Genomic DNA, 14,118 nt, shown 5'->3' on the forward strand with positions numbered 1-14,118 from the left:
ACTCTTCTTAGAGCTGGCCTCCTGGCCAAACTGAGCAATAGGGGGAGAAGGGCCTTGGTCAGGAAGGTGACCAAGAACCAGATGGTCACTCTGAAAGAGCTCCAGAGTTCCTCTGTGGAGTTGGGAGAACCTTCCAGTAGGACAACCATATCTGCAACACTRCACCAATCAGGCSTTTATGGTAGAGTGGCAGACGGAAGCCACTCCTCAGTAAAAGGAACATGACAGCCCGCTTTGAATTTGCCTYAAGGCACCTAAAGGAATCTCAGGCCATGAGAAACAAGATTCTRTGGTCTGTTGAAACCAAGATTGAACTCTTGGGCCTGAATGCTAAGCGTCACATCTGGAGGAAACCTGGCACCATCCCTATGGTGAAGCATGGTGGTGGCAGAATCATGCTGTGGGGATGTTTTTCAGCTGCAGGGACTGGGAGACTAGTCAAGATCMAAGAAAATATGAACYMAGCAAAGTACAGAGAGATCCTTGATGAAAACCTGTCTCAGAGCACTCAGGACCTCCGACTGGAGTGAAGGTTCGCCTTCCAACATYACAACGACCCTAAGCACACAGCCAAGACAACGCCCCTGGACTTSAACCRGATCMAACATCTCTGGAGAGACCTGAAAATAGCTGCGCAGCGACGCTCCCCATACAACCTGACAGAGCTTGAGAGGATCTACAGAGAAGAATGGGAGAAATTCCCCAAATACAGGTGTGCCAAGCTTGTAGCGTCATACCCAAGAAGACTCTAGGCTGTAATCGCTGCCAAGAGTGCTTCAACAAAGTACTGAGTAAAGGGTCTGAATACTTATGTAGATGTGACATTTCTAAAAACCTGTTTTTTCTTTGTCATTATGGGGTATTGTGTTGTAGATTGATGAGGGGAAAAACGATTTAATCCATTTTAGAATAAGGCTGTAATGTAACAAAATGTGMAAAAAGTCAAGGGGTCTAAACATATCCGAATGCGCTGTACATAATAGGTTGCATAAGGTAGCCAATGTTTAACATTTTTCATGTTTAACAGTTTTCATCTACTAAATGATAAATTAATTGATGTGCGAGAATTATAGTCGAGCTATATCGATTCTATGCCTTCACGGTATTTTCTTATTTTCTATCCATGTGGGGGCGTATCTCCTCACCTCAGTCGAGCGTGCTGCGAACAAACGATTCAACATTGCGGCGTATGAGCTCAAACTCGGAACAAAAGACATCCTCATAAAACAGGGAATGGTGGGAGAAGCGTTGTGAAATGTATAGAAGTTATTTTGAACGCATTAGCAAAAGCGAATAATTATTTGGGCCATTGGTTTAAAGGGTTGTGTCTTGTGTGTTGCCAAATCTGCGGGACGCGCGTTGCTCCCCATCAAAGCCAACTACAGGGGAGGGACATAGCCGATTTCTCGACTTCACCGCTCTGACTGAAGGGGAGGGGGTCCGTAGACCGAAATTGATGGTTGTAGGCTACTGAGAAAGACTAGCTACTCCTGTTGATAATAAAGGCAAAATCCACCTTTCAGTCGAATACAGCTGAGTTGGTGAAACGGGCCGGTGGTGAAYCATGGAGTAAGTAGCCTTTTGACTTTAACTGCATGTATTGCATAGGCTATGTTACGCACTCACGCACAGATCATTTCGGGCGTGCTCAATTTGAACGCTTTCACCCTTTTTGCCACACCTGCAAATTGAAGACAAATATGTACTCTAGCTAATTGCACTGTCGGCCTTTTTGGGGAGTGCACTGTGGGATTTATTWTTTGGAAACAATGAAGAAAGGATGGTATTAGGCTGTGTGAATAGTTTGATTATAAATTCGAACATCAATAAGCAGACAAAATATAATAGAATGGTATTCACAATGACTGTTTTTATTTGTCGGCTTTTTTTAAATAGCCTCCCTGTCTGCCTGTGCTTTGAAAGACATTGGACCTATATCTAGGCTAGGGCAAAGCCGCATGGTCAATCGGCAGTCTATGTAAGGGATATCATCTAGCAACAGCTGGGGAGTCAAGMGAAATACAACATTTGCCCTAAATAACCACTCTCGATAATATGTCCCAATGTGTAACTACCGTGGATTTGAATGGGCAACCAAAAATACTGTGGGTAATTGTCTATCGATTTAGGCTCACAGTGATGTTTGTATTTTTCGGGGATCAATATGGGGAATGTGTAATGCATGTTCCTGAATAATAGCGCGCTGTACATGGGGTTCCTGAATGGTATAGTGCTACGCTGTGCATGTCGCGCTTTATGGAAATAGCAGGGAGCGCTAGATTACGGTACCAGAGGGCCGTGCCTGCTCTAATTGTGTGAGCGGTGGGCGTGCATGTGTAGGAGCTAGGGCAYGCGTTCATTTTCTCCCGGGTGGGCGTGCATGTGTAGGAGCTAGGGCAGGCGTTCATTTTCTCCCGTGTTGACAGAAATGGGCTGTTCCAATATGGCTGAGTGAGCTGATGCGGTTGCTTTAGTGTAGGCTACTTAGACAGATGTTCTAGGAAACATGACTGGTGTTTTATCCCTATGTCATTATGGCTGACTACTTATCAGTGACATACAAAAGATAAAGGGATACATGAAAGTACAATAGGATCCCATGACCATGAGAATGTTACATTGTTGCAGGCCTAGGAAGCCACAAATATTACAATGTTACAATGACTTTGTTTGAATMGTGCACATTTGCCATAGCCTACATTGCTTCAATCTGACTCCAGCTAGGAAAAACCCTTCATTTAACCTGACATACGCAACATCCTCAAGAACACTAGTTTATACACCACCAATTTTGAACATCAAATATGTGATGATTAAACACAGTAGGTACATTGTCATATTGATAAATGTTGTGTCTTCCTTCCACTTGTAGTGTAATTAGGAGGTTCRAGGAGGTTTAGGTTCAGTGTTCAGAATAGTGAAGGTGCCAGCAGTACACAGTAGGGTACAGGTGTGTGATTTGAAGTTCAAATAATGCAGTAGGCTCCGATGAGAGAGGATTTGAGTAAAGCTGTGTTATAAGAGAATATAGTACAACACACACATACCAGACAGAGCTCATGTTTGATATCCATAAGACTTTGATGGAGCCATTGACTTGAGGAACAGCTGTGGAAAACACGTACCAAGAAAATCTTGAATGCATTTCAGTAGATTTTTTGTCTTTTAATTACTTATTTCCAATTATTCGACATCTGGTCAATATTTTGTTTACCAGACCATTGATAGCCTTACAAATCTGAACACCACAAATCCTTCTTAATTTCCCTCCCTTGTTGGCTGCTGACAAAGACAGAGACACAGAGATACAGAGTGGTATTCTGGCCATTTCTCAGACCGTCTTCCCATTGCTAATGGCCATTCGATATGGGCTGGACCTATCACCATCGGGATTCCATGGAGCAACTGTTTGGAGAGCAGAGGCCGAGATAGTCCTCTCATTTCATCCAGCCTCTGCTTCTGCCTCAGCCTTCAGCCTCTCCCTCTCTCACATAACAGTCATTAAGTCTGATCTGCTCCCTGCCATCTCTCTACTCCTCCTTCTTCATCCTCCCCTTCCTCTATTCTCTGCATGGGTCCTCCTTCACATTTCTCAACAACCATTGGGTTTATTTCAATCTTAATAACATATGATTAGATACAGTATAGTACAACTCTTACAGTATTATACAATAAATATTCCAGCAGTCTTGAAAGAAGGACAATAGAAGTTATCTCATCCCAGTCAGCCCACGAGGGTGATTCTCAAGCCAGCCAGTGGTGTCCCAGTCCCCCTCTGTCATCCGTCAGTCACAGTGACACACATTCAACGTAGCCTTTGGGACAGACCAGACCTCARGCAGTGGAGGGGAGTGTGGCACTGTGGTGTGGGTCTTGTTGTTGAGGGTTAGCGCACAGACACGTGCCACTGGTGGTGACCATGACACTTCAGGGCCGTTTGAACTGACTTCAAAGAGTGGTATTTAGCCTTAGGGTCTTTATAGATACAGTGGCAAGAAAAAGTATGTGAACCCTTTGGAATTACCTGGATTTCTGCATAAATTGGTCAWCAAATTTGATCMGATCTTCATCTAAGTCACAACAATAGACAAACACAGTGTGCTTAAACTAATAACACAAATTATTATATGTGTCTTGTCTATATTGAATACATAATTTAAACATTCACAGTGTAGGTTAGAAAAAGTATGTGAACCCCTAGGCTAATGACTTCTCCAAAAGGTAATTGGAGTCAGGAGTTAGCTAACCTGGAGTCCAATCAATGAGACGAGATTGGAGATGCAGGTTAGAGGTGCCTTGCCCTATAAAAAAACACTCACAAAATTTGAGTTTGCTATTCACAAGAAGCATTGCCTGATGTGAATCCTGCCTCAAACAAAAGAGATCTCAGAAGACCTAAGATTAAGAATTTTTGACTTGCACAAAGCTGGTAAAGGGTTACAAAATTATCTCTAAAAGCCTTGATGTTCATCAGTCCACGGTAAGAACGCAGAATGCTCAATGAGGTTAAGAAGAATCCTAGAGTGTCAGCTAAAGACTTACAGAAATCTCTGGAACATGCTAACATCTCTGTTGACGAGGCTACGATACGTTAAACACTAAWCAAGAATGGTGTTCATGGGAGGACACCACGAAAGAAGCCACTGCTGTCCAAAAAAAACATTGCTGCACGTCTGAAGTTTGCAAAAGTGCAAAATATTCTGTGGACAGATTAAACTACAGTTGAGTTGTTTGGAAGGAACACACAACACTATGTGTGGAGAAAAAAAGTCACAYCACACCAACATCAAAACCTCATCCCAACTGTAAAGTATGGTGGAGGGAGCATCATGGTTCGGGGCTGCTTTGCTGCCTCAGGGCCTGGACAGCTTGCTATCATCGACAGAAAAATGAATTCCCAAGTTTATCAAGACATTTTGCAGGAGAATGTAAGGCTATCTGTCTGCCAACTGAAGCTCAACAGAAGTTGGGTGATGCAACAGGACAACGACCCAAAACACAGAAGGTAACAACAGAATGGCTTCAACAGAAGAAAATACGCCTTCTGGAGTGGCCCAGTCAGAGTRCTGACCTCAACCCGATTGAGATGCTGTGGTATGACCTCAAGAGAGCAGTTCACACCAGACATCCCAAGGATATTGCTGAACTGAAACAGTTTTGTMAAGAGGAATGGTCCAAAATTCCTCCTGYKCGTTGTGCAGGTCTGATCCGCAACTACAGAAAACATTTGGTTGAGGTTATTGCTGCCAAAGGAGTGTCATCCAGTTATTAAATCCATACTTTRCCCACCCTGCACTGTGAATGTTAACACGGTGTGTTCAGTAAAGACATGAAKACATATAATTGTTTGTGTGTTATTAGTTTATGTAGACTGTGTTTGTCTATTGTTGTGACCTAGATGAAGTCAAATTTTATGACCAATTTATGCAGAAATCGGGGTATTTCTAAAGGGTTCACATACTTTTTCTTGCCACTGTACATAGCCGATAGCATATCTGATACTTATATAGATGATAGATATATAGCTGTAATATATGCATAGTAGCCTATACTAAAAAGCCTTTATTCTTTTCATGTTGTGTTTTAATATATAGTGGTAAATATGTTTCAATGTACTGTGCAACTCGCCTGGCTACCCAAATTCCTTGCTCCAGCCAAATGCTACGCCACGCCCACGGACGTCAGTTTCTTTTCCACAATGAGTCTGGATCTGAGTATCTTCCCAAAGATTTCTAAAATGGTAACACATTCAAACAGTTCTGATTGGTCGTAGAAACTGATGGTTTGGGCCAGAGCCAGAACACACGTGGGCAAAGCAGCGTTTTAAATATTCATCATTGGCTTTGATACTCTGATTGGTTAGAGATGATCCAATTGCTTAMGAAAGTTTTGTACAACACCCCTTATTTTGATGTCACCACAAACGACTTRAACGATGGCAGTTTCAGACTGAAGTATGTAGTGAACAAKGAGCAGCGGAATAAWTCAGTTTGAGTCATCAGGCAACTGTGCAACTGCCACTCTGTACTTTTGCTTTCACTGGTTTTACACTGGRGACAACTCCAAGGGTTCGGGAATCGGACAAGATCGAGGAGTATAGATTGATTTTGTGTTGCTGTTCCCAGCACAGCAACTAGTCCCCCCGGATTATTTTTTCGCAGGGACGGTCTCCATAGAAACCACGGGCGGCATTCCTCTGTCAGCCGAACAGTTTTGTTAGAGTCCTTTTAATTAATAACAGCTTTACAGAATTTCACAACAAAAATATATGAATCTCAGCGTAGTACTTTATGTGGCCGACAGCTCTGAAGAAAGGTTTGGCCTCTAAAAGCAGAGATAGGCTGTGACTACAAACAAGGCGTTGATATACAGTATTTATATAATTTATATCTACACTAAATTATTCAACGAAAGTCCAGTTATTGGTTGTTTCTTGTTTGTCTCCACCATAAAGGCCATCATCCAGCTTTTAAAGGGGTGGCTCTGTTTTTTTCATGACTTAAAAAAGCTGAACCATCCCTTTAAGAGCTTTGATTTACTCTAGTTTACACAAACATTATACTCAATAACAGTATGACAATAATGGGATTTACTTTCACGTTTGGTGCATAAGCAAAAATATCTCCTAAGTTCAAGCCTTTGTCTGAACTATTTAATTGATCAATTTAACTTTGAGATCTTTGAGACCACACTTCATTCATGACTTCCAGCCCTGAGACAAGTGCTATGATCTTGAATTGTTTGAACAGTATTATATGAACAGTATCTTTCTCKTTGTACTCTTGCACAGAGAAAGAACTGTGTTATCTGAGTGTTAAAGGACAAAAGAGGTGAATTAAGTGTATTTTGCCTGGACACTAAAAACAGTTAGCCCAGTATGACAGTCTGCCATGATCATTGACCTGTTTTGAAGAAGCCCTTTTGTCACTCATACTTTCTGCTAATTCATGTCACAAGGTCATGCCATGTCCTACTTTGACCTTTGTTAGGATCAATCCTGAGTGTCCTCTGTACGGTGCTTTGTGATTGGCTCATGATAGCCTTAGGGCCTCAATGGTTTTCCAATCAGCTATTCGTTGATAACCAAACACAATTTATCCTCTCAAATCTGCTATACTCCCTCTCCCAGTCACAGCTACTTTGTCCCAGGGTATAGCGGACTTTCAGTGCACCACCACTGTGTGTCATAACATAATTGGAGAATATTTACAGCGCAGGACTTCTATTGGTACTTGTGCAGGCAAGGTCACATTGCTTCTTAGCGTCTCATACCCCCCTGAATGATGACTAGATAGTGGGCCATGCCGCCTGTAAGGCCTCAGCACTGGACTTAAGTCGTAGATATATAGTTTCTATTCGTTTTCTCGTCGCACGGTCAACTGAGCAGACTGAATATGGCCATGTAATGACCTTTGTCATCTCGTTTTAACCACCATTTAATTAAATCCTAACGAAATGTTGGGWCAGACTCCTGGGTGTGTTTAGCATAAGATGAACACAATGATACAGATACAATGGTAGAAGTGATTTAAAGGTCTATTCACTTSTAGCCCTGGTTGTTTAGTAAATGGGAACTGAAGTCAGCTTGCATTCCTCCTAAATAAGACATTCTCTGAGGGGCAAGAAGCGGCAAAGCTGTCATATTACTGTTCCTCTGGGTTACTAAGGAGGAGCAATATTAATGAAAAGAGAAGTTTGTCTTAAGAAGTTGGCCGTTACACCTGTGGCCATGGGAATGTACAAAGCACAATGATGCACAATAGCCTTAGTTAGTTTAATCCACGTTTTAAGGAATGAAAAGGAAATACATGATTGTGTTATTTGTGCAAAATTTCCATATAGATTCAGTAAATGTTGTATATCTACAGTATCTTACTGTGAAGTCATTGTCTGTTAAGAGTTTATAGCCTAATTAATATGTTTACACAAAGACACATTTTGTGTCAATTCCCAAATCATATGAATGTCATATAGTGATCCTTTCATTGTTTTGCCAGATTATTATAGACTACAATATTCCTAGTTAATTTGCAAAATATATAATGTTACTTTTAGATTTGTGCCCTTACTGTTGCTATATCTGTCCATTTAGTATCTACTGTATCATACATGTTAGAATATTACATTTTTGTTATATATATACTGAACAAAAATATAAATGCAGCATGCAACAATTTTAAAGATTTTACTGAGTTAAGGTTCAGATGAGAAAATCGGTCAATTTTTGCATATGGAACATTTCTGGGATCTTTTATTTCAGATCATGAAACATGGGATGATGGGTTTATATTTTTGGTCAGTATAAATTTACATTTTAGTCATTTAGCAGACGCTCCTTTACAGAGCGACTTACAGGAGCAATATTCATTCACATGACATTCATATGCATTGTCATACGCAGAGGGCTGTTTCCGACAATACAGTGGTGGTTTTCTTTGTGTTTTTCACTCATGTATGTGGCTGCGAATTGACTTTTATTTTTGACTCTAATGGCTCAGTGTCTCACCCCATCCTGTTGTCCAAACAGGATGAGACCAAGTAAACCCACATGTTAACACAGATTCATCGATTGCCAAAGTTTGAGATTAGACAACAATCCAACACACATTGTTCCTGAACAATAAACAATTGTAACTATTTATAGACAAAAGCATTCGAGAGCATTTTTGAAATGGCTAAAATTTCATTTTGAAATACACAATAGTAAAAGGTCAAATATCGTGACAACCGGAACTGATTTAGGAATGTAGCGCTTTCAACGCCTTCCTTTCATTTTACAAAATGAACCCTGTAATCTGCTCACAGCCAGGATGCAAATTCATCCATCAGCAAAAGCTTTGGGATATTTTCCTCTGTCTTCTTCCCACCTTGGTCTTCATGCTAAAAGGTTAAATTGATAATCTGTCAGTGGTGACATTTCCTCATGGTTTTATTGGGCAGGGATTATTTATCTGTGTGGATTTTATCAGGGTACACCACATTAGCCTGTTGAGGGTTTGAGTTGGAGCCTCTATTGTCCAGTGGAYATGGTGGTCGGGGCTAGGGAAAGAAGGCAGACCACCCTGGTGTAGGATTACAAAATTCAGGAAACTTTCCCCATATTCCCAGTTTTTTTCAGAAATCGCTGCTGAATGATTCCCAGTTTAAGGATTCTTTCCCTGTTTATTCACTTCTGATTTTGGGAATCCTCCAATTGGGATTCATGAAAACCCTTGGAACTTTTTAAGGAATTTTGCAAAGCTAGCCTAGGGTACAGAGTGTACTGACAGTAGCAGCCACAACACRGGAACACACCTTCCCCATGAGGCTTATTAGTTAATGGCGTTACATCACCGTCTGTCTCCATTTCTCTTCTTTCATTCTTGTTCGTAGATGTTGATAGAACCATAATGGCTTACCAGAGGTGGGACCAAATCATTGTTATTCGAGTCACAAGCAAGTCTCAAGTCACAAGGTCTGAGACTCAAGTCGAGTCCCAAGTAGAACGGGTCGAGTCAAGTCCAAGTCGCACATTCTAAGAGCAAGTCATGTCGAGTCATGCGTTTTTTCGTCATGTCAAATAAAAAAAATAATCTATACATGCAAAAACGTGTTAAACTACAACAAATGTTGTCTATTTATTGAGGCTACCAGACAGCCATTTTCATTATTTTGTCAACAARACTTTGCAAATATTCGAACAACAAAATCCAAATTGGCAAGGTCAAGGTAATGGTTAACCATATTACCAATAGCTTAACTGGGATTTTGTAGGACCAGATAAGCTGTCGTAAAGTCAAAAGGACACTAAAATGAGATATTTTACCAACCTAAATAAAGACTAGATTTATGAGTATTCAGTGCAAGTACACCACCCTATTCTCAGCAGGCCAGCAGGGKAATACCATTTGTTGAGATTAGTAGTGGTGTCTGACTCCGTGCCCCTRCCTTCTGTTGCTGCTTGTAGAGGGTGTTGGAGGAAGTGCCACAGTGTTGTGTTTGGGGATAGAAAACCCCCCAAGTTCTTATTTTTTACTGTCTCATTGTCGGTCTGCATGATGTGACCCCACCCAGCCTGTCACTGTGTCTGTGTCCCGCACGTCTCCCTCCATGTGACGAGGGACAGGACATGCCCGTTGGCCTCGATCACATTACACTGCAGACTAGAGCGAATCAGGGCGAATCAGGCTCTCTAGAGCTTCCCTTTGCCGACTCTGCAGAATATTTKCTGTCATTGCGAGGGACAGTGGTGTTGGTCATGAAGCCTTAAAGCTTCTCTTTGTCGCCCGCCCGCATGTGTTGTTTTTTGGGGCGTGACAGRAAGACATACTCAGCCCTGCTTTCAAAACAGAACGCCTGACCAGTGAAGTGTATGGTCTTGAATTGAAGACCTTACAGTGGGAACAGAAGGAGAGTAAAATAGGCTGGTCCAGCTAGACACWCTCTGCCTGGGAGGAAAAACATCTGTTTCAGCTCATTTATGTGTTTGATTTCTTTGGAAATACAGAATAGATGCCTTAGATTCCMTATTCTCAATGAGCTTATCAGGAAYGATACAGAGAAATGGCAAAGAAATCAGTGTAAAATGTGTGTTATTACATTTCTAGTGATRGTAGGTGCCTCTGCACTAACCCTGCATTTATTTTAAAAGTAAGCTCATCATTCTGTCATATTTGACCAAGTATCTTGCTGAAGAAACTGTTCGGTTTATGCTTTGGTTTCCGAATTGTTATTACGAAGCACTCAGAATAGCACCAAGCCCTCTAGAAATGCCCAGACCACATCAACAAAGCGGAACACATCTCTTAGTATTTGAAGTGACTCTGCACCTGTGCTCACTAATTTCCCCATTTCCATTGAACTTTTTACCTGCCTAATCTAATCTGAGTGGACATATTTCACATTCTTTTTTTTGTTTCCCACACACAGAACTGTGTCATTGTCCTTGCTCTCACTGACACCAGACTCCAGAGTACTCTCTTAGTACGAAATCACTGATTCCGAGGGGAAATGTAAATTCTTGAAAAGCCTYCAGTGTTCCCAAGGAGTAGGATTCCGGTATGTGGAATGGATCCAGGGATGCCAAACTTGTCTAAGCATAAACAACAATAATATACAGGCAGCACTACTGTTAGCACCTCCAACTGAAGTATGACTAAGATCCAATACCACATAGAATTTCACAATTTACTGTAAGTGGAAACACAGTAGTTTAAAAATATCCATGGAGTATACGTACATCTCTGTATCTGAACAATATACTGCACTCTAAGAAAAACATTTTCTATGTAGAWCCATACAGGGCTCTTTGGTTTGTTCTCATAGGGGAACCCTTTTTGGTGCTGGGTAAAACCCTTTGCAGAGTGTTCTATCTAGGACCATCTATGCAGGGTTTTTCAAATAACCCCCTGTATATGGTTCTGCCTAAAACCCTCTATGAAYGGTTCTACTGAGAACCCTTTTAACTTTGGAGGATTCTTCCTAGAACACTCTATGAACGGTTCCACCAGCCTTTATTTAAGACAATACATTACATATATCATAAGGCCTTTCTTTGAGGCCCTAGTTATACCCTAACACAGTGGTCAAATCAAATTAAATCAAGCTTTATTTATACAGCACATTTCAGACATGGATGTGCTTTACATGAAAAAACGAATAAAAACAATGAAAATAAAAGCTGCATTATTTACTACACAACAAACATAAGATAAACAACTAAAGAATGACACAAACTGAACGACTAAAAAGCACCCTAAGGAAAAGCAAAGCTAAAAAGACGTTTTAATATCTCTTTTACATATGTCCTACGTTTCAGCCCTCCTCAGGTTCTCTGGCTGCCTCTCCATGCCTCTTGGTCCTAGACTTTGGGATAGTTAAAAGGCCAGTGCCAGAGGACCTGAATTACCTACCGGGTACATAACTTAAAAGCACGTCTGACATGTATTGGGGTGCACAATCATGGACTGATTTAAAAACCAATAGAAGAATCTCAAAATGAATTCTAAAACTCACAGGCTGCCAGTGCAGAGACCCTAAACCGGTATAATGTGTGCTCTCCGTCTTGTCTTTAGTAAGTACCCGTGCTGCAGCATTCTGTATGTTTTGCAGTTGGCTTTCTTGAGTAGACCAGACAGGAGCGCTTTACAGTTGTCAAGCCTGCTGATAATAAAAGCATGGAGGAGTCTCTCTGCATAGCAGAGAGAGAAACAGCCACACCTCAGCAATTTATTATACCTTTATTTAACTAGGCAAGTCAGTTAAGAACAGATTCTTATTTCAATGACAGCCTAGAAACAGTGGGTTAAATGCTTTGTTCAGGGGCAGAAAGACAGATTTGTACCTTGTCAGCTCTGGGATTTTATCTTGCAACCTTTCGGTTACTAGTCTAACACTCTAACCACTAGGCTACCTGCCGCCCAATGCCAGCAATGTTCCTCAGGTGGTAAAAAGCTATTCTGGTCACATTCAAGATTTTGTTCAGAATCTAAAATAACACCTAGGTTTTTTACCTGGTGTGTTATCTTTATTGCCCGTGAATAAATGAATAAAATGTGCTGCTAGATTCTCTCTCTGTGCTTTGGCTCTAACAATAAGTTAGCTGGAGGAAGTTGTGACCCATCCAAGATTTAAATCACTAATACAGTCTAATAATTTATCCATGGAGCTAAAATCCTCTGGTGACACAGAAATATAAAGCTGTGTATCGGCTGCGTAGCAGTGAAAATCAGTGCTGTGTTTTCTGATAATGCTGCCAAGGGGTAACATACTGTATATAAACTGAACAGTACCGGACCCAAAATCGAACCTTGTGGAACGCCACGTGATGTATTTTCTCTGAATTATGTTCACCAAGGGTGACAAAAAACCTGTGACCGCTTAAATAGGTCCTAAACCAATTTAGAACTGGACCAGAGAGGCCAACCCACCTCTCCAGTCTGTCCAGAAGGACATCATGGTCAAAGGTATCGAATGCAGCACTTCAATCTAAGAGTACAAGGACAGAGAGCTGTTTGGCATCTGTGTTGGCTCTAAGATAATTTACTACTTTAACTAAGACTGTCTCTGTGCTGTGGTGGGCACGAACACCAGATTGGAATTTTTCAAAAATACATTTGGCACTATTTAGATGTTTGAAAACCAATTTCTACACAATTTTGCTTAAGAATGGAAGGTTTGAGATTGGCTGAAAATTGCTAAGAGCTGAAGCATCTAGATTACTTTTCACCATAGCAGTTTTAATGCAGTGGGGAAAGTGCCTGTGAACAGGGATGTTTGCAAGCCCTGCCACATCCGACGAGCATCAGAGCCGGTGTAATATGATTCGATCTTAGTCCTTATTGGCATTTTGCCTGTTTGATGTTCGTCAGAGGGCTTAGCGTGATTTCTTATAAGCTTCCGGGTTAGAGTCCCGCTCCTTGAAAGCGGCAGCTCTAGCCATTAGCTCAGGGCGGATGTTGCCTGTAATCCATGGCTTCTGGTTGGGGTATGTACGTACGGCCACTGTGGGGACGATGTTATCGATGCACTTATTGATGAAGCCAATGACTGATGTGGTGTACCTCAACTAACACATTGACTCTGTACCGGTACCCCCTGTAATATGTCTCGCTATTGTTATTTTACTGCTGCTCTTTAATTACTTGTTGCTTTATTTCTTATTCTTAGCTGTATTTTTTTAAACTGCATTGTTTGTTATGGGCTTGTAAGTAACATTTCACTGTAAGGTGTCACGTTCCTGACCTGTTTTCTTTTGTCTTGTATTTATTTAGTTGGTCAGGGCGTGAGTTGGTGGGTTTGTCTATGTGTGATTTTCTATGTTGGGATGTTTTGTTCGGCCGGGTATGATTCTCAATCAGAGGCAGCTGTCAATCGTTGTCCCTGATTGAGAATCATACTTAGGCAGCCTGGGTTTCACGTGTGTTTTGTGGGTGTTTGTTCCTGTGTCAGGTTTTGTGCCACACAGGACTGTTTCGGTTTTGTCACGTTTGTTGGTTGTTTTGTATTTTGAAGTGTTTTGTTGACTTTCAGTAAATAATGAACACGATCACTCTGCGTTTTGGTCCTCTCCTTCTGTCAGCGAGGACAGCCGTTACATAAGGACTACACCTGTTGTATTCGGCGCATGTGACTAAATAC

General features: G+C 41.3%; 1 protein-coding gene across 1 annotated transcript in view; it reads left to right on the top strand.

Moving 5' to 3' along the window:
* Positions 1 to 1,131: 1,131 nt before the first annotated feature.
* Positions 1,132 to 14,118, top strand: part of LOC112068591 (paralemmin-1-like) — an 88,990-nt gene continuing 76,003 nt past the window's right edge. Inside the window, exon 1 of the mRNA XM_024135766.2 lies at positions 1,132 to 1,569. Coding sequence (XP_023991534.1) covers positions 1,565 to 1,569 — 5 coding nt within the window. The 5' untranslated portion in view covers positions 1,132 to 1,564. The remainder of the gene's footprint in view (positions 1,570 to 14,118) is intronic.

Source organism: Salvelinus sp. IW2-2015, unplaced genomic scaffold (assembly GCF_002910315.2).
Source record: "Salvelinus sp. IW2-2015 unplaced genomic scaffold, ASM291031v2 Un_scaffold588, whole genome shotgun sequence".
NCBI lineage: Eukaryota > Metazoa > Chordata > Actinopteri > Salmoniformes > Salmonidae > Salvelinus > Salvelinus sp. IW2-2015.